Below are 13,813 nucleotides of genomic sequence, written 5' to 3'. Positions count from 1 at the left end.
GTATCATCATCTGGCAAGTGGTGGACTATCCATCAATGGTTGTGGAATGAGTGAATGAATGAAGCATCTTTCACTCCATCCACAGATGACTGTACCCCTGATCCTAGTCACATGGTTGGAGTCTTGTGGACCAGTTAATGAATTAATTCATTCATTCTTCTTTGGTGGGCTCTGTGGGCATGTGGGTGGGTCTCAGGGAAGAGAAGAAATTGAGCTGAATACCAGGCTCTGCCCCACTCCTCATAGGTCACCTGCCCCATTTGCCAACTGCCTCCTGCCCACTTTGAACACTCCCAAGGTCAGCAATGAATAAAGGGTAATTTGAGTAACTTGGCCTTTTCCAGGTTCAGGGACAGCTGACTTTCAATCAAAAGCTAGAGTCCCTACTGCTCTAAAATTGTGAACAATACCTCTCCTAGGGCTCAGAGAACTTGAGGGATCAACTCAAGTTGGGGCCAGCATCCGGTCATGTTTGCTGACCACTTCTTTTGCCACAGTCCTCAGGTTAAATAGTCCTAATGCCTATGACTGAACCTCTTATTAATGTTGGGTGAAGCCCAACTAGAAGAGTAGCTTAAGTGGCTGAGATAGTGCGAGAAAAACACCCTCTACCAAGATTGGGACCATGGCCTGCCAGGACTTTCTGAGATTGTTTTTCTGCTTTGAAAAAGAAAATCACATTTTCCAAACATTGATCCTATAATATGGGACTCCTGGCTATTGGTCTTTTCAAAATAGCCTGCCTTGGATGCTGAGGTTGGAATTTCTTGGTTGGTGTGCTCCTATTTTTTTTGTTCTTTAAGTGAATTAGGGCCTGTTTGGAAGGAGCCAGAGGAGAGAAGCTAGATTAATTCAGCTCACCTGGCAGGTCCTGCGTGCCTGTGTATAATCAAGGGAGGCATGTATGCCCTCTCCTCCCAATTCTGAGCAGCTCAATGGTTCTTGTAAGGGCCCCATCTTGGGGCTTAGTCGGGGTTGCAACAGGAAAGGCACAGCCCTATGAACTGTAGTCTTGCTGGGGAGACACGGTTCCCCAAGACGAGAAGAGCAGAGAACTCTTTCCAACCAAGCACTTGTTTTTACATTTCAGACACTCGGGCAGGGCAGGACTCATTGGAAGAAGGATCATCAAGCACTGGGAAACTAGGGAGGGCTGCAAGTGTGGGAGGTTCTAGTAGAAGACCGGGGAGCAAGGAAGATTCCCCAGGTAGGGGGAAGGAGCCAGAGCAAAGGCCTGGAAGTGACATGGACATGCACTGTGGGGGAGTGTAGTTCAGTGTGACTGAGACAGAGGGACAAAAGGACTTGTCAGTTCCCTGCCTTGGGAGTGTGACCTCTCCTTTTATGGGAGGAAGGAGTCAGGCCGATTCCCCACACCCCAACGATATCACACAGGTAGGGAGCTGTCTCTGCAGATATGCCCAGATGGTTTCAGGCCAGGGGCCAGGACTTCAGGTTCATGGGAAGGATAGATTCCTCGGCACTTCCCTCTGCATGGGGAAGTGGATCCTACTGGGAAAAATGACCCCTACCTCAGTTAAGCTGGTCCAACCACCACATAAGCTCCAACAAGTGGAATTGTACACAACTCAACAAGTATTTACTGAGCTCCCTCTGTGAGCCTGAGACCACACATGACCCAGCAAATGCCAGGCTCCCTGGGCAGCCAGACCCAGCAACATGTCATTCCCGTGCACTGAGGAGTTCAGCATGTTAGATACTTCCCTGAAGGCTATTCTGGATACCAGACCCATCAGGGGCCCTGCCTGATTCCCCCTGGGCAGAGTTCAGCGTCCTCCTCTATAGGCAGCAGAGCCCAAGGTTTGCTGGGGGTCAGCAGCATGGCCAAAGTCTGCCAGCGAGGCTCTGCAGCCAGCCAGGCAGACCAGAAGAGGGAGAGGCAACCACAGGCAGGCCACGGAGGTGAACAGAGCTGAGAGCAGAGGAGGTCAGAGATAGGAAATAGCCTCCCCCTCTCAGAGGCCCTGCCTGTTGCCCATCTCTGGTAGTTTAGCAATGGGCTGGGTTATGCCAAGGGAGTCCCTGAGAGCCCCTCCATGTGGTACTCCTTGAGGCAGAGGTCCATTCCCCTGAGTCATGCCTGGCTTCTCAGCAGGTGCACCCTGTTTGAGTAAATTCAAAACAGAAAGATCTTAACTCCCCACCAGCCTAATTAGAAGGGTACACAGTTTAGTTGCTCAACTCTGGCATTCATCCTGGCATTCATGTGAGTAACAAATGCCCATATGCATTTCAAATCCAACCTGGATGCTCAGATAGAGTCCTCTGTGGAGAAGCCCAGGCCTGACCGACAATGGGCAGCACACCAGGGGTAGAGGGAGGTCAGGTACATGCAGCCCAGTGTGGGCCCAGAGCTCAGTCAACTCCACCTGGGTCCTAGTAGGAAAAGAATGAGGTCATTCCAGAGCCTCAAGTGCAGGCCATGGGGTGAGGTATAGAGGGAGGACAGTTCCCAGGCAGGGCCTCCAGGGTCCCCATTCACACTGTCCTTAGATACTGCCCAGGGCTACTGGAGCAGGTGCCAAGAACTGAGCCTCAAACTAGCCCTAAGGGGGCCACAGGCCTCTGTTCCACACTGAGGCAAGTCACACAGCCTCTCCCAGTTGTCAGATGCTGGTAACATCTGCCTGGCCTACTTTGAAGTATAAGATTGCACAGCCTATGGGCATGACAGCACCTTGGCAAGTAAACCCCCTGTCAAAGAAATGAATGAAAGGGTGCATTTCACACTGTCCTGGGGGCCAGAGAAGGGGCACAGGGGCAGGCCCTTGCTATGGGAAAAAAAGCCAGCACATGTGTCCACAGAGCACTTTGTCCTTCTCCTGCAGGCTGGGACTTAGAATGGCTCCTGCCTTTCCTGTGCCTGCCCAAACCCTGAGCCTCCTCGTGGGCCCATCTGCCCAGTCGAGGACTACTGAGAGATCTTTGCTGAGAAACGGGAGAGGTCACCCATATGTCATGTCCACTTTTCGTCCTTTTTCACAGTGCCATAAAGATGTTGCAGCTGACACCAGACATGTAATTCTCCAGCGTTGAGGGTATAAACAAGGGCAACTGGCAGGGACAGATGCTTGGCAAAGGCCTGTCGGCTGCTCCTTTCATCCTCCAACATTTCCAGCCAATGAGGTCTCTCATTTGGAACTTACTGGGCCCTGCCTGTGCCCAGATGAAGAGAAAAAGAAGGCTGGTCCCACTCCCTGGGGGAGGGGGGGGGCCAGTGTGGCCTGTGGAGATGCAGGTCCCCTGCCTGTGCCCATCTCTGTCTTGTGACTGCAAAGGGCAGGACAGCTGGGAGACGTCCCAGACACATGGGGAGTCATGGTGCGCAGGGTCCACTTTCCCATCTTAGGATCAGGTGTACCTGAGAAATGCTTGAATGGCCCACTGTGCCTTCCTCGGAGTGTCTGGTGTAAGGGGGTTGACACAGGACGGCAGTGCTGAGCCATAAGCCAGATGCAAGCCCAGTGTAGGGTTCCCGCCTGGAGGCCACAAGGAGGGGAATGCCAGCAGCCCTGATTCATTGGCTGAGAGTGCCATCCATCTCCCCGTCTGCTGGCAACCCTGTCTTCCCAACACCCCGGCCTCCTCAGAGGAAGGTGGATGAATGGGTGAGCACCGCAGACCCTCTCCACACACCCCTCCTGCCCTGCAGCCTGCCCCAGCCTTTCAGCTCCCGGTAACTCAGCCGGGGGCAGAGTGGAGCTGGCAACCACTGCATTCAGTGATGTCTATTAGTGGTGGGAGAAGGGGACTCTAGAGTTAGCGGCCCCTAGTGTAGAGTATTTCCACGTGGGCACACACACACAAATGCAAGGTAGACAAAGATATGTGTTCTAACTGCCAAGTGAGAGGGGCCACTGCCAAGGGCTTCAGGGTCTGTTGGACTTGGTGCGGCCAGAGAAGCCTTCCTAGAAGAGGGAAGTTTCAGTCACTCCTCAAAGGACACCTGGGATCCAGAGGATTGAGGCATGCTGGCTGCAGCGGGGCAGGGGTGCTGTTCTTGGCTTGGCTTTAACCCTGTGAAGGTGGAGGAACAAGAAGTCAGACGTATTCTATGGTGGGCAGTCACGGCTCCTCCCTGGAGAGAGGAGAACCGCAGGACTTGGCAGAAGACCAGCAGGGAACATTCCTGGGGAGAAGGGAGAGAGAAGTCCAGGTAGAAAGGACTTTGGGGACCACCACAGCCAGGACAGGTCCTGGGAAGATGACAGGAGGATCGCTCAGTGTTGGGCAATGGGAAAGAGAGGCAGAGACAGTGGCAGAGCCCCAAGGCTCCCTCCTCCTGCCTGTCACCATGCCCTGCTGAGCCCCAAAGGCATATTCTCAAAGAGCCACGGGTTAGAGGGGCAGATGGGGCTCACCCCTGGGCAGGCCATGGGCAGGTCAAAGGCATCATCATACAGGAGTCCATGTGAGACGAGGCCACAGTGGCCGAGGAGGTGCTTAGGGCTTCACTGAAGAGCGGGACCCAGGAGGTGGGTCCTGAAGGAGGCCCAGACCTGGAGCAGACAGAGGCAGGAGGCCATTCGCAGAGCAAGAGCGCACACATGAAGAACTGCTCTGCAGCTCTCTCTTCCGTGTGCGGGAAGGGGACATCCGCTCCACAAGGCATGAGGGAGGCTGCCCTTGCTCACCCAGACAGTGGAGGACGAAGGCTGGTTGGGGGAACAGACATGGCCTCAGAACTCCAGCTATACTCTTTCCAGGGAGGTGGAGGATGTTCCCTCCCTCCCTCCTTCTCTCTGATCACCCCCAGAGATTCTGCCATAATTTTCTGCAGTGGGGCCCACATCCGTTTTCTAAGTGAATCCAGGTGATTCTCAGGTACAGTCTGGGGTGAGAGCCACTAAGGAACATGCTCTGAGGATGGGACTTACAGCACCACACAGGTGGTGGAGATTTAGGGCAAGAGGTAGGGGGGGGTGGCTTCCTGGGCCCCCTGAGAAGCTCACACTGAACCTGATCCTCCTCGACCCATGCGTCTGGCTGGTTGGCGGATTTCCTGCTCCCTTCCCTACCCCGTCCCCATCTCTACGCCCCAGCTTTCTCCCACTTCCTCCAGGCCAGCCAAGCACAGGGCCTGAAGGAGCTGATGTTTCATTAAAGTCCAGATCTTCCTATTCTAGGGCCACCTTCCTCTGGCTAATTCTGTAATTCAATTAGTAGGAAGCCAAGGCCTGGCTGGGGTGGGAGGAGTGGGGGCCTTCCCTTCCCTTCCCTGATGATTACACCCCAGGCTTCAGCCCTGTTCTGAGTTGGGCAGGAAATTGTTCTTCCTTCACTTCGTAATGAGAAGGGCCTTTTATCCCTGCACATGGGGGCTTTGAAAATTATTGCCATCTCCACACAATTAGTTCTGCTTTGCTGTGTTTTTCCCCCCACGTGAGAAAGGGCACCTGCCCACCTTCTCGGGGGTCAGCAGGGCCCCCTTGCACTGTCATCTCTGGCTGCCCCGCCAGAGAAGAGTGTCTGCCACACCCTCTATACCCTGGCCTGGCAGTACACCTGCCTGTATTGCCTCCCTGTCTCCTGCCACACCCTTCTCCTCTCTCCCTTCCCTTCCCTGGCTTTCCACTCTCCCTGCAGTGCCAAACTGTGGGTCTCCTCTCACCACCCCCACTGGGCTCCTTGGTCTCCCAGCTGCCTTACACCGGAGCCAGAAGCTCAGCCCTCCATTTAGAAGACACTGTCCCCACCATTACGGAGTTGACAGTCTGTTTGGAAACACAACACGTGCAACTAATAAATAGAAGGGACAAGTAAATAAGAACGGCAGGTAGGAAGAGGTTAAGCAGTAGCATGAGGAAATGTGAATGCTGGCCAAGGCTCAGGAGAAGTGAAGCAGCAGAGGAGAGGCAGCTCCCTGGGGTCCGGCAGGGTGGGTGCAGGGGTCTGCCTCCCGCAGGAGGCCCAGGCAACCAGCTGTCGATGGCAGCACTGCGGTGCAGCTCTTTCCCACGTATGACATCTCTCTGCCCTGACTCTCATCCCTGATGATTTCCAAGGTCCCCTCCTGCTCTGCCAGGCTGCAGTCCTACTCTGCTGAAGCCCATGATTCAGGAGGGGCTGGGAGAGAAAGCACTGACCCTGACAGGTGGGCGACTCGGGTGAGGAGCTGGTGCTGGGAAGAACTACCTGAGACACCGGGATGGGAAAGGTGGGAGCTCAGGAACAAGGTCACGCCTCACCAGAGATTCCTAGGTCTCTTCAGCAGCTTTTCACCTCAGATCCCATCAGTGTCACACAGCTGAATGGAAGAAAAAGAGGGCAGAGGTGGGGGACTTCATGCTCCGTGATGGATTCCATCCTCCGAACAGCAGCTTTTGGAGCACAGGGCCACAGGACCAAGGGGGATGCCACTTACAGCTTGCTGGCTAGATAGAACCTGCTTCAGTTCCCAGAGCTCAGAGGGAGCTTTGAGGCAGGGCCATAGCAGGATCCTCCAGCGATTATTTCCCTCATGAAGAGTTTGCCAGGAAGCTGATGCCAAATTATCTTTGTCCATTTCCTCAAAACAGGCTGTGGGTCCTGCATTCTGGCTCACCCATTTTCCCCACCCCCTTTTCATTCCATCCTCCTCTTTCAGCAAAGATTTTTTTCTTTCAAGTTAATTATGCAAGTGATACATGAATACATTTCAGGTCTAAATGTGTCAAATGAAACAAAAAAAAGTTGAAGTTATGGGAGACATCCGTCATCGCCCATACTGTTTTTAGCTTGGTGTGTCCTCTTCTAGACTTTGTGCTATGGTGTAAATACAGATCTGAGTGCATATGGACCTAACGGAATACATCTCCATTGTACATCCAGGTGTATGCTATTTCACAGCTTCTTTTTCCCTTTGGCAATGTGTCTTTCCACGATGGTACATTTAGGACCATCTCATCTTTTTAACTGCTAGAGAGTATTCCATAGTTTAAACATAAAAACGCCCCTGCACTGAGGGGCCTTTAGGTGGCTTTCAATTTTTTTGCTATTCCATTCAGCCACAGTGGACCCTTGCTCTCTCCTCTGTGAGCACAAGAATATACTTGGAGAGTCAGGCCTGGGAAGGGAATTGCTGGACCTGAAGGAAGGGAGAGGCTTCTGTGCCACCAGATCCACCCCCAGGACGGGTGCTCCCTTCTCAGACCTTCTCAAGCCTTCAGGTTCAGTGCCAGGGGCCAGCCTACTCTCCCACAGTGTCTTGGATCAGTGTGCAGCTGCTCGTGGAAAGAACACCATTTCCCAACTAGACTATGCGCTCCCAAGGGGCCTCACCGGGTGTGTCTCTGGGGACACCCCATCGCATCACAGGAGAGTAGCATGGCAGATTCAGTGATGCTGAGCTGAGGCCCCTGTACCACCCTCACAGCTGGAAGCCTCTTCCTCCACTCCCGTGAAGAGCAGCAATGAGCAGCAGGAAGTCAAAGCTAGCTTTTCTGAGTGGGGGTTCTGTGCATACCCCCTGTCTTCTCTATACAGTGAATGTCTAGTGAGGAGGCTTGGATGCCCTCCCTCCCCTAGCCACCCTAAGCCCCCACCTCAGCCTCCATCCCAGGCACTCCCTGCTCTGTGGCATCTATCCTCCTGAAGCCACCCCTCCCGCCTCCCGCCAAGGCTCTGCTTGGCAAAGGGAGCAGACATAGTCCCTTCATGCACTCTGGAGCCAGTGGTTCATGACTGCCTATTCGTATCTGCCTTTTTAAAAGGACTATAGTGAGACCACTCATCCTCAGGCAGACTATCAGGACTGTCAGATGTGGCACTGGACTGGCTGAAGAGATCTCTGGAGAAAGCTGGGTAGGTTTGCCCCCAGCGGTGCCTGTGTAAGGCTGGTCCATCCTGGCAGAGGTGCAGACACAGGAGGAGGGAGTTTTGACTCTCTGACGTCGTGGTCCCCAAGAGTGACTGAGTATCACACTGCACCCTGCAATTAGAGAGCTCTGCGGCTGTTAGTACTCATTGGCTAGTGAGGCTCCCCGCAAACCTCCGAAGGTTACTACCCCTGCGTATAGAGAAGGAAACTGGGGTTCAAAGAAAGGAATCAGTAAGAGGCTCCATGGCCCAAGGGTCTTGCCTGAGCACAGCTCCTGTCCAGCACTGTGCATCAGCCTTGAGAGGATGGCCACCTTGAAGGAAAGAGCAGGGAACTGACAGTAACTGTGCTGTCAGGCACTGAGGGAATGCGCTCAAGGAAGCTTTGGGGTCGAGAGCCCTCCCAAGAGGAGCCACCTATCAACTCTCAGGGCAACTTAGTGCCCCCACCACTATGGAGCCCAGCATCCCTCAGGGTCTCCAGAGCTTAGGTCAGCTCCCAGCAGCCTCCAAGCAGCACTCTGTGTGTCCCCTTTGCCTACTGATTCCAAGAGTGGCCATGGCTTTGGGGATTCATCATCCTTGACAAATGTGTCTTGAGCTCCTGTCCTGTTCTGGGCACTGAGAACCAAGCAGGACTAGAACAAAAACAAGTCCCTGACCTCATCTAAGCTTAGGGAGACTGCCAATCAAGGTGCAAATATACAATGTTATTATGTCAATGGGAGTGTCAAAGAGAAGAGTAGACAAGACAAGGGGTCAGAGTACATGGGTATGTGGCAGTGGGGGAGGCGAAGCAATGCTGGGTTCAAGGAGACAGTCAGGAGATGCTTGGAGAAGGTCACACTTGAACAGAAACCTGTGGGGAGAGAAGGAGCAAGCCAGACATAGAAAGGGGTGAGGGTCGCTTTGGTCAGAGGGAACAGCCAGTGCAAAGATCCTAAGGTAGAGTGTGTCTGGACAAGCTAATAGAACAGGAGATTAGCAAAGGGAAGCATGGAAGGAGGTGGAGATGTCATGCAGGGTCTGGGGGTCCCTCAAAGATTCTGGTTCACAATGAAGCTGTGAGCTCTCCTAAGAAAACCATGGCAAAAATTCCTGGAAGCTGGACAAAAGCAACAGATTTTTTTTCCCCTAGAATTCCTTCCCTTTTATCCTGGGCAATAGAAACAATGTGGCCATTTTCTACCCACCCCTCCTCCTTTTTCTTCTCCTCTTCCTCTCCAAACCTGCCCCTGACCTTGTCCCTAGCTGACTTGCTTGCATGCAGCGAGACAGTGTCCTCCTAGTTGCACAACAAGGTGGAGGACAAGGCCAGTGAAGGGACAGGAGGAAAGAGGCCCCTGGAGAGGCAGGCAACAGCACGAGGGATGACATCACAGAGGCCTCTGACCGCTATTCATTTCAGTCCCCTGGTGTCTCCATCAATAACCGTCTGCCATGACCAGGAGGGAGGGCTGGGGAGGGAAGAGGAGGGGGGTGACCTGGGGTCTGGATGGGGATGGGTGAGATGGAGTGGAAGAGAGTCTCCTTGGGCCAGGAGCTGGAGGCGGCGGAGCACCCACGGGTAGCTTAGAGTTTCCGTCTCTCTGGTTTCTCTCTGTGCTTGCTTCTTCCCATCGCTGCGTGCCCCTCACGTACACATTCCCTTCCATCTTCACTCTGAAGCTGGGAGGGGAAGGGAGGTAGGCCCAATTTCTACACTGGAAGAGGGGGAAAGGGGTTTTCACTGAGTGGTGGAGGAATCAGGAACTGCAGAGGATGCTGGCAGCACTGTATACCCGGGCAAGAAGAGGCCAGAGCAAGCCTGGTGCCAACAGTCCACAGGCCTCATGAGGAGAGGGCCTGGGCCACGGGGCCTGGCACACAGTGGGCACTTGGAAAATAGTTGATAAATGGCTGTGAGAATGACCAAATGGCCAACTGTGGACAGTCAAAAAGTGGGGTTGGCTTGAGATGGACTAGGTCATCAAGGAGGACTACCTGGCATAGGTAGAACTATCAGAGTCTTGAAAGATGGATGGGATTGGGAGTCTGACAGGCATGAAAATGAGAAGAGAGGGCATACCAGGTGAGGGGACTGTGAGAGCCAAGCAAGCCGGGCAGCAGAGCAGAGCGAGAAAGGGAAAGAAGACAGTGAGACGAGGGAGCTGGCCAGCCTGCAGGGGGCTCAACCTTGCTGCTGGCCAAGGTTGGCCTGTTTATTTTCTCTATGGCCCTGGATCTCACTGGCCTCCAAGCCACACTCAGCCAATCTTCAGGCAGAGCCACGGCCCTGCACCACAAAGCTGAGGAAAACCCCCCAAAAGACTCTTCCTTCAGCAAACATTCTCTTTGCCTTGTCACCATGGCTGAAGGGCCAGCATTTAGAAGTCACCCCTTAGTTATACATGTTGCTCTGTGAAATCCAGATTCCCTGGTAAGGCACTGTGAGAACTGCTCCAGGGGGAAACTACACTGGACCTTGGAGACCACTTGGTCAGCCCTTGCAGTCCACACGTGAAGAGACTGAGGCACCATAGGAGATGTGATTTGCTGGGTCACTAAAGGAATTAGAGACAGAACAGGAGTTGGCCTGAGGTCCAGCACAGTGCTGTTGGTGGGTTGGATATGCCCAAGAAGCCCTGTGACTGGGAGGGGTGTGAAGATACCACTGCAAATGTGATGTCAGGGGCTGGGACGGGGGACACATGGACAGTCTCATTCACGCTATTAGGGCAGCCTGGCCTGGGATCCTCTTTACAAATGAAACCTTTATTTGGCAGGGAAGAGGGTCTCTCCATCATCCCCGGTGGAGCAGCCAGCAGCACTACGAAGGGGCCAGAACTATGATAGAGTTCATGGGCAAATGTGACTAGAGGTGCTGGGGGAGAGGGGCAGAAGCTGCCCTTTCTGGGAGATACTGGGGCTGGAAGAGCTGCTGCAGGAACGGGGAAAGGGAGGGAGGAAAAGGGCAGAGGCGTCTCAGGCACCAGGGCTCGGGGACAGGAAGGGACCCGCGAGCAGAGGGGGCGTGGTGGGGGAAGATGCAGGGTGGGGAGACTTCACCGGCCGAGTGAGCAAAACAGGAACGCAACGGGAGAGACGCAAAGCAGTCGGGCAGGAAAACGGAGAAGCAGGAAAGCTCCAGTAGATTGCACAGGAGAGAAGGAGAGGTGGGGGAAAGGCACCAAAAGCAGCGAGGGGCTGGAGGCTGGACGGAGGGCGGGAGGGCGCTTCGGCGGCCCCGGGGCGCCCCACTGACCCTTCTCGGCGCTTGCTTTCCCCCCCTAGGCTGCGCTTTCCTCACCTACTGCGAGCGTGAGTCAGCGCTGAAGGCCCAGAGCGCGCTGCACGAGCAGAAGACTCTGCCCGGGGTAAGTGGTGCCCGCCAAGGCGGGAACGACTGACACGCCGGCAGGGGGCGACTGCGGGAGGCCGGGTGGCGGCGCGGCCGGCTATGGGATCGCAGGCCCGGGCGCGCGCTGCCGGCCCTCGCTGGGAATCCGCGCGCTGCCCTCAGGCGGGGAGAAGCCGCCAGGGGCCGGGCCGGGACCCAGGCGCGTGGGCGCCGAGCGCGGACCTCGCCGGGCGGCCTCCGCACTCCTCCGTCCGGGCCCGTCGGAATCCTGGGCTGGTGGCGAACCTGGCCGTGGCCACAAAGCTCGGCGCAGGGCCGACGCAGGCCCTCCCGGGAGCCGCCGATCGGGGGCCTCCTCTGCTCACCGCCGGAGCGGGCAGCCCCGGGCCGGGATGCAGGGTGCCTGGGGTCTCGAGAGCCAGGAGCTGCCTCCGCCGGCCCCGCGGAGCCCCGGTGGCCGGGTCCCCCCTCCCGCCCCCCGCGAGCACCTGCCGATCGACTTCGGACACGGGCTGTTTCTGGGCTGAGGCGGGAGGGGACGCCTCCCTGCCGGAGCTCAGCGCCACGAGTGAGATCACCGCGGTTTATTTAAGGAGCCAGCCCTCGTCTTTGATAAACTATCGCGCCTCATCCCTGGTTTATAGCTTCTGTGCGGGGGAGAAGAGAATTATTTATGGCCCCCCTAACTGGGTGTGATATCAGCCATGGCTATTATCGAGGCTAGTTCATCACCATAAAATAAGAAGTGCTACTCAGGTCAAGGGTCTGCGCGGTCTCTCCTGCGGATTCTCAGAGATTGGGTGGGGGTGGGAGGGGGGGAGATATACGGCTCACCGAGTATCTAAAGATAAATGGAAAGATGTGAGTGTTTGTGGGCATAGTTTAAAGAATTTATAAACATACCGTGCTTATACAGTGGACACTGCAGGGAAGCATGCGTGTTCTGTAAGTCTGTTCACCACTGTTTACACATGCATGTTTACATTCTTGCCAAGCAAATCTGTATGTAAATACACGTTTCCATTTCTGCCCCATGCCAGGAAAGGTTAGCCAGGTAGACAGAAAACAGGGCAGCCTTCCTTTGCATCAAAGAGCCTTCTATACCCATTTAGGGGTGGGGAGAGCCTTCCTTCCATTAAGACAGCCTTTGTACTGTATTTTGGTATTTATGATTGCAAAGCACGGGGCTGAGTCATCTTAATAACATACCCGCAGATGCAAATGTGTGGAAATCATGCACTGCACAGGTTTTTGTGTGGAGCCCAGCTCTGGCAGGGTGGCCATTCCCTAGTTGTTTTTTCAGTGGCACGACTACATGCACATATATTATAGTAATTACTTTCTGGGTGCCCTCTGTAAGGTGGCAGAAATATGCTCCACATCGCCCCACGTTATGTGTGAAACATAAAGCCATATTGTAAGATAATCAAAGGTTTCTGAGAAAGGTTTGTGCTGATTAATAAAGTGTTTATGGTACTTTGTTTTGGGAGAGATTGTGATAGATATTTTAGAGCCACCCAAATGGAATAGAAAATACCACATTGTTATGGGAGGCCCTTCATCAGCTTGAGAGAGATTGGTGGGGAGTTTCGTGATGGCTAAAAGCTGGGAATTAAATGGGGAAACAGAAAGAGAAGGTGGAAGGAGGAGGCTTAGGATTTTGAAGGGGAAGAGGCGGGGGACTTGGAGAATTTCAGTAGCAAATGTGGATTGTTCAGGATCTAACATTAACTTGTGGTTGTTTATTTTACATATAATAGAATAGCTAAATGATGGAGTGTATTCGTTCTTTAATAATTTATAGAAATACTTTTATGTTGCAGTAATTACATTAAAGGTCACATATCAAAGGTAATTTGGTTGAGCAGCTGTGATGGTTTCTCAGAAGCAATCAATACCACTGTCCGTGGTGCTGATTTCACCAAGGGGCCTGCCAGATTAAAGCAGGCTTATTACCAGGTCGAAAGACCCAGGGGAAATCAGGAGCACATTGGAGCGACGCACCAGCCCCCCTTCCACTGATAATTAACACTGTTCCCCATAATCTGTGCTAATCCTTCATACTGGGAGATCCAGTGGCATTTTTCTGAAATTACAAAGACAAGCTGGGCAAGTTTCAGAGAAAGGACAGAAAGAAACGTAAATGTATGTTGGGAGATGGGAGGGGTGAAGAGAAAGGCCAACAGTGGAGCTAAAACATAGCCTAGAGTCCCCTTTTGGTGCCTGTCATGCCATCCTTTCTTCAAAGGTTTCACCAGGAGTTTCATGGCCTCGGAGACCTCATCACAATTTTCATGGCAAGCACAGCTTACAGGGGGAAGAGATGGGGAGAAAAGACAGGCTTGCAGCTCAAATTTCCCAGGGCATATTGTCCCTATACATACTCACATAAAGATAAGTGAAAAGCAAAATGACCAATAAAATTATGCTTTAAAGTGCAGTCGTTTGTATTCCAGAAAACAGAACTGGTGTTATATTGTTGGTTTGTTCTTTCCTTTGAGATTAGAGAAAGTGTGCCCCTAGCAAATGCAGGGACAGGACAACAAAATGCTCTCACCCAACCAAATAATGGGTGTTGCTATCTGCTGAGGCTATGCTCATGGCTGCCTGTTTGGCTGGGGCAGAGAAAGACCTCTTCTTGTTTGGGGTAATCAT

The 13,813-nt window shown here is 53.6% G+C and overlaps 1 protein-coding gene across 50 annotated transcripts in view; it reads left to right on the top strand.

Annotated features, from left to right (window-relative positions):
• Nucleotides 1-13,813, top strand: part of CELF4 (CUGBP Elav-like family member 4) — a 284,439-nt gene that overhangs the window by 65,177 nt on the left and 205,449 nt on the right. For all 50 annotated transcript variants that reach the window (XM_036885040.2, XM_036885043.2, XM_036885003.2 and 47 more), the window contains exon 2: nucleotides 11,092-11,174. In XM_036885040.2, the coding sequence (XP_036740935.1) occupies nucleotides 11,092-11,174 (83 nt within the window). The remainder of the gene's footprint in view (nucleotides 1-11,091; nucleotides 11,175-13,813) is intronic.

The sequence above is a fragment of the Manis pentadactyla genome, chromosome 6, assembly GCF_030020395.1.
Source record: "Manis pentadactyla isolate mManPen7 chromosome 6, mManPen7.hap1, whole genome shotgun sequence".
Taxonomy (NCBI): domain Eukaryota; kingdom Metazoa; phylum Chordata; class Mammalia; order Pholidota; family Manidae; genus Manis; species Manis pentadactyla.
The sequence above is the reverse complement of the archived record's forward strand: the minus strand, read 5'-3'. Positions and strand labels throughout refer to the sequence as shown.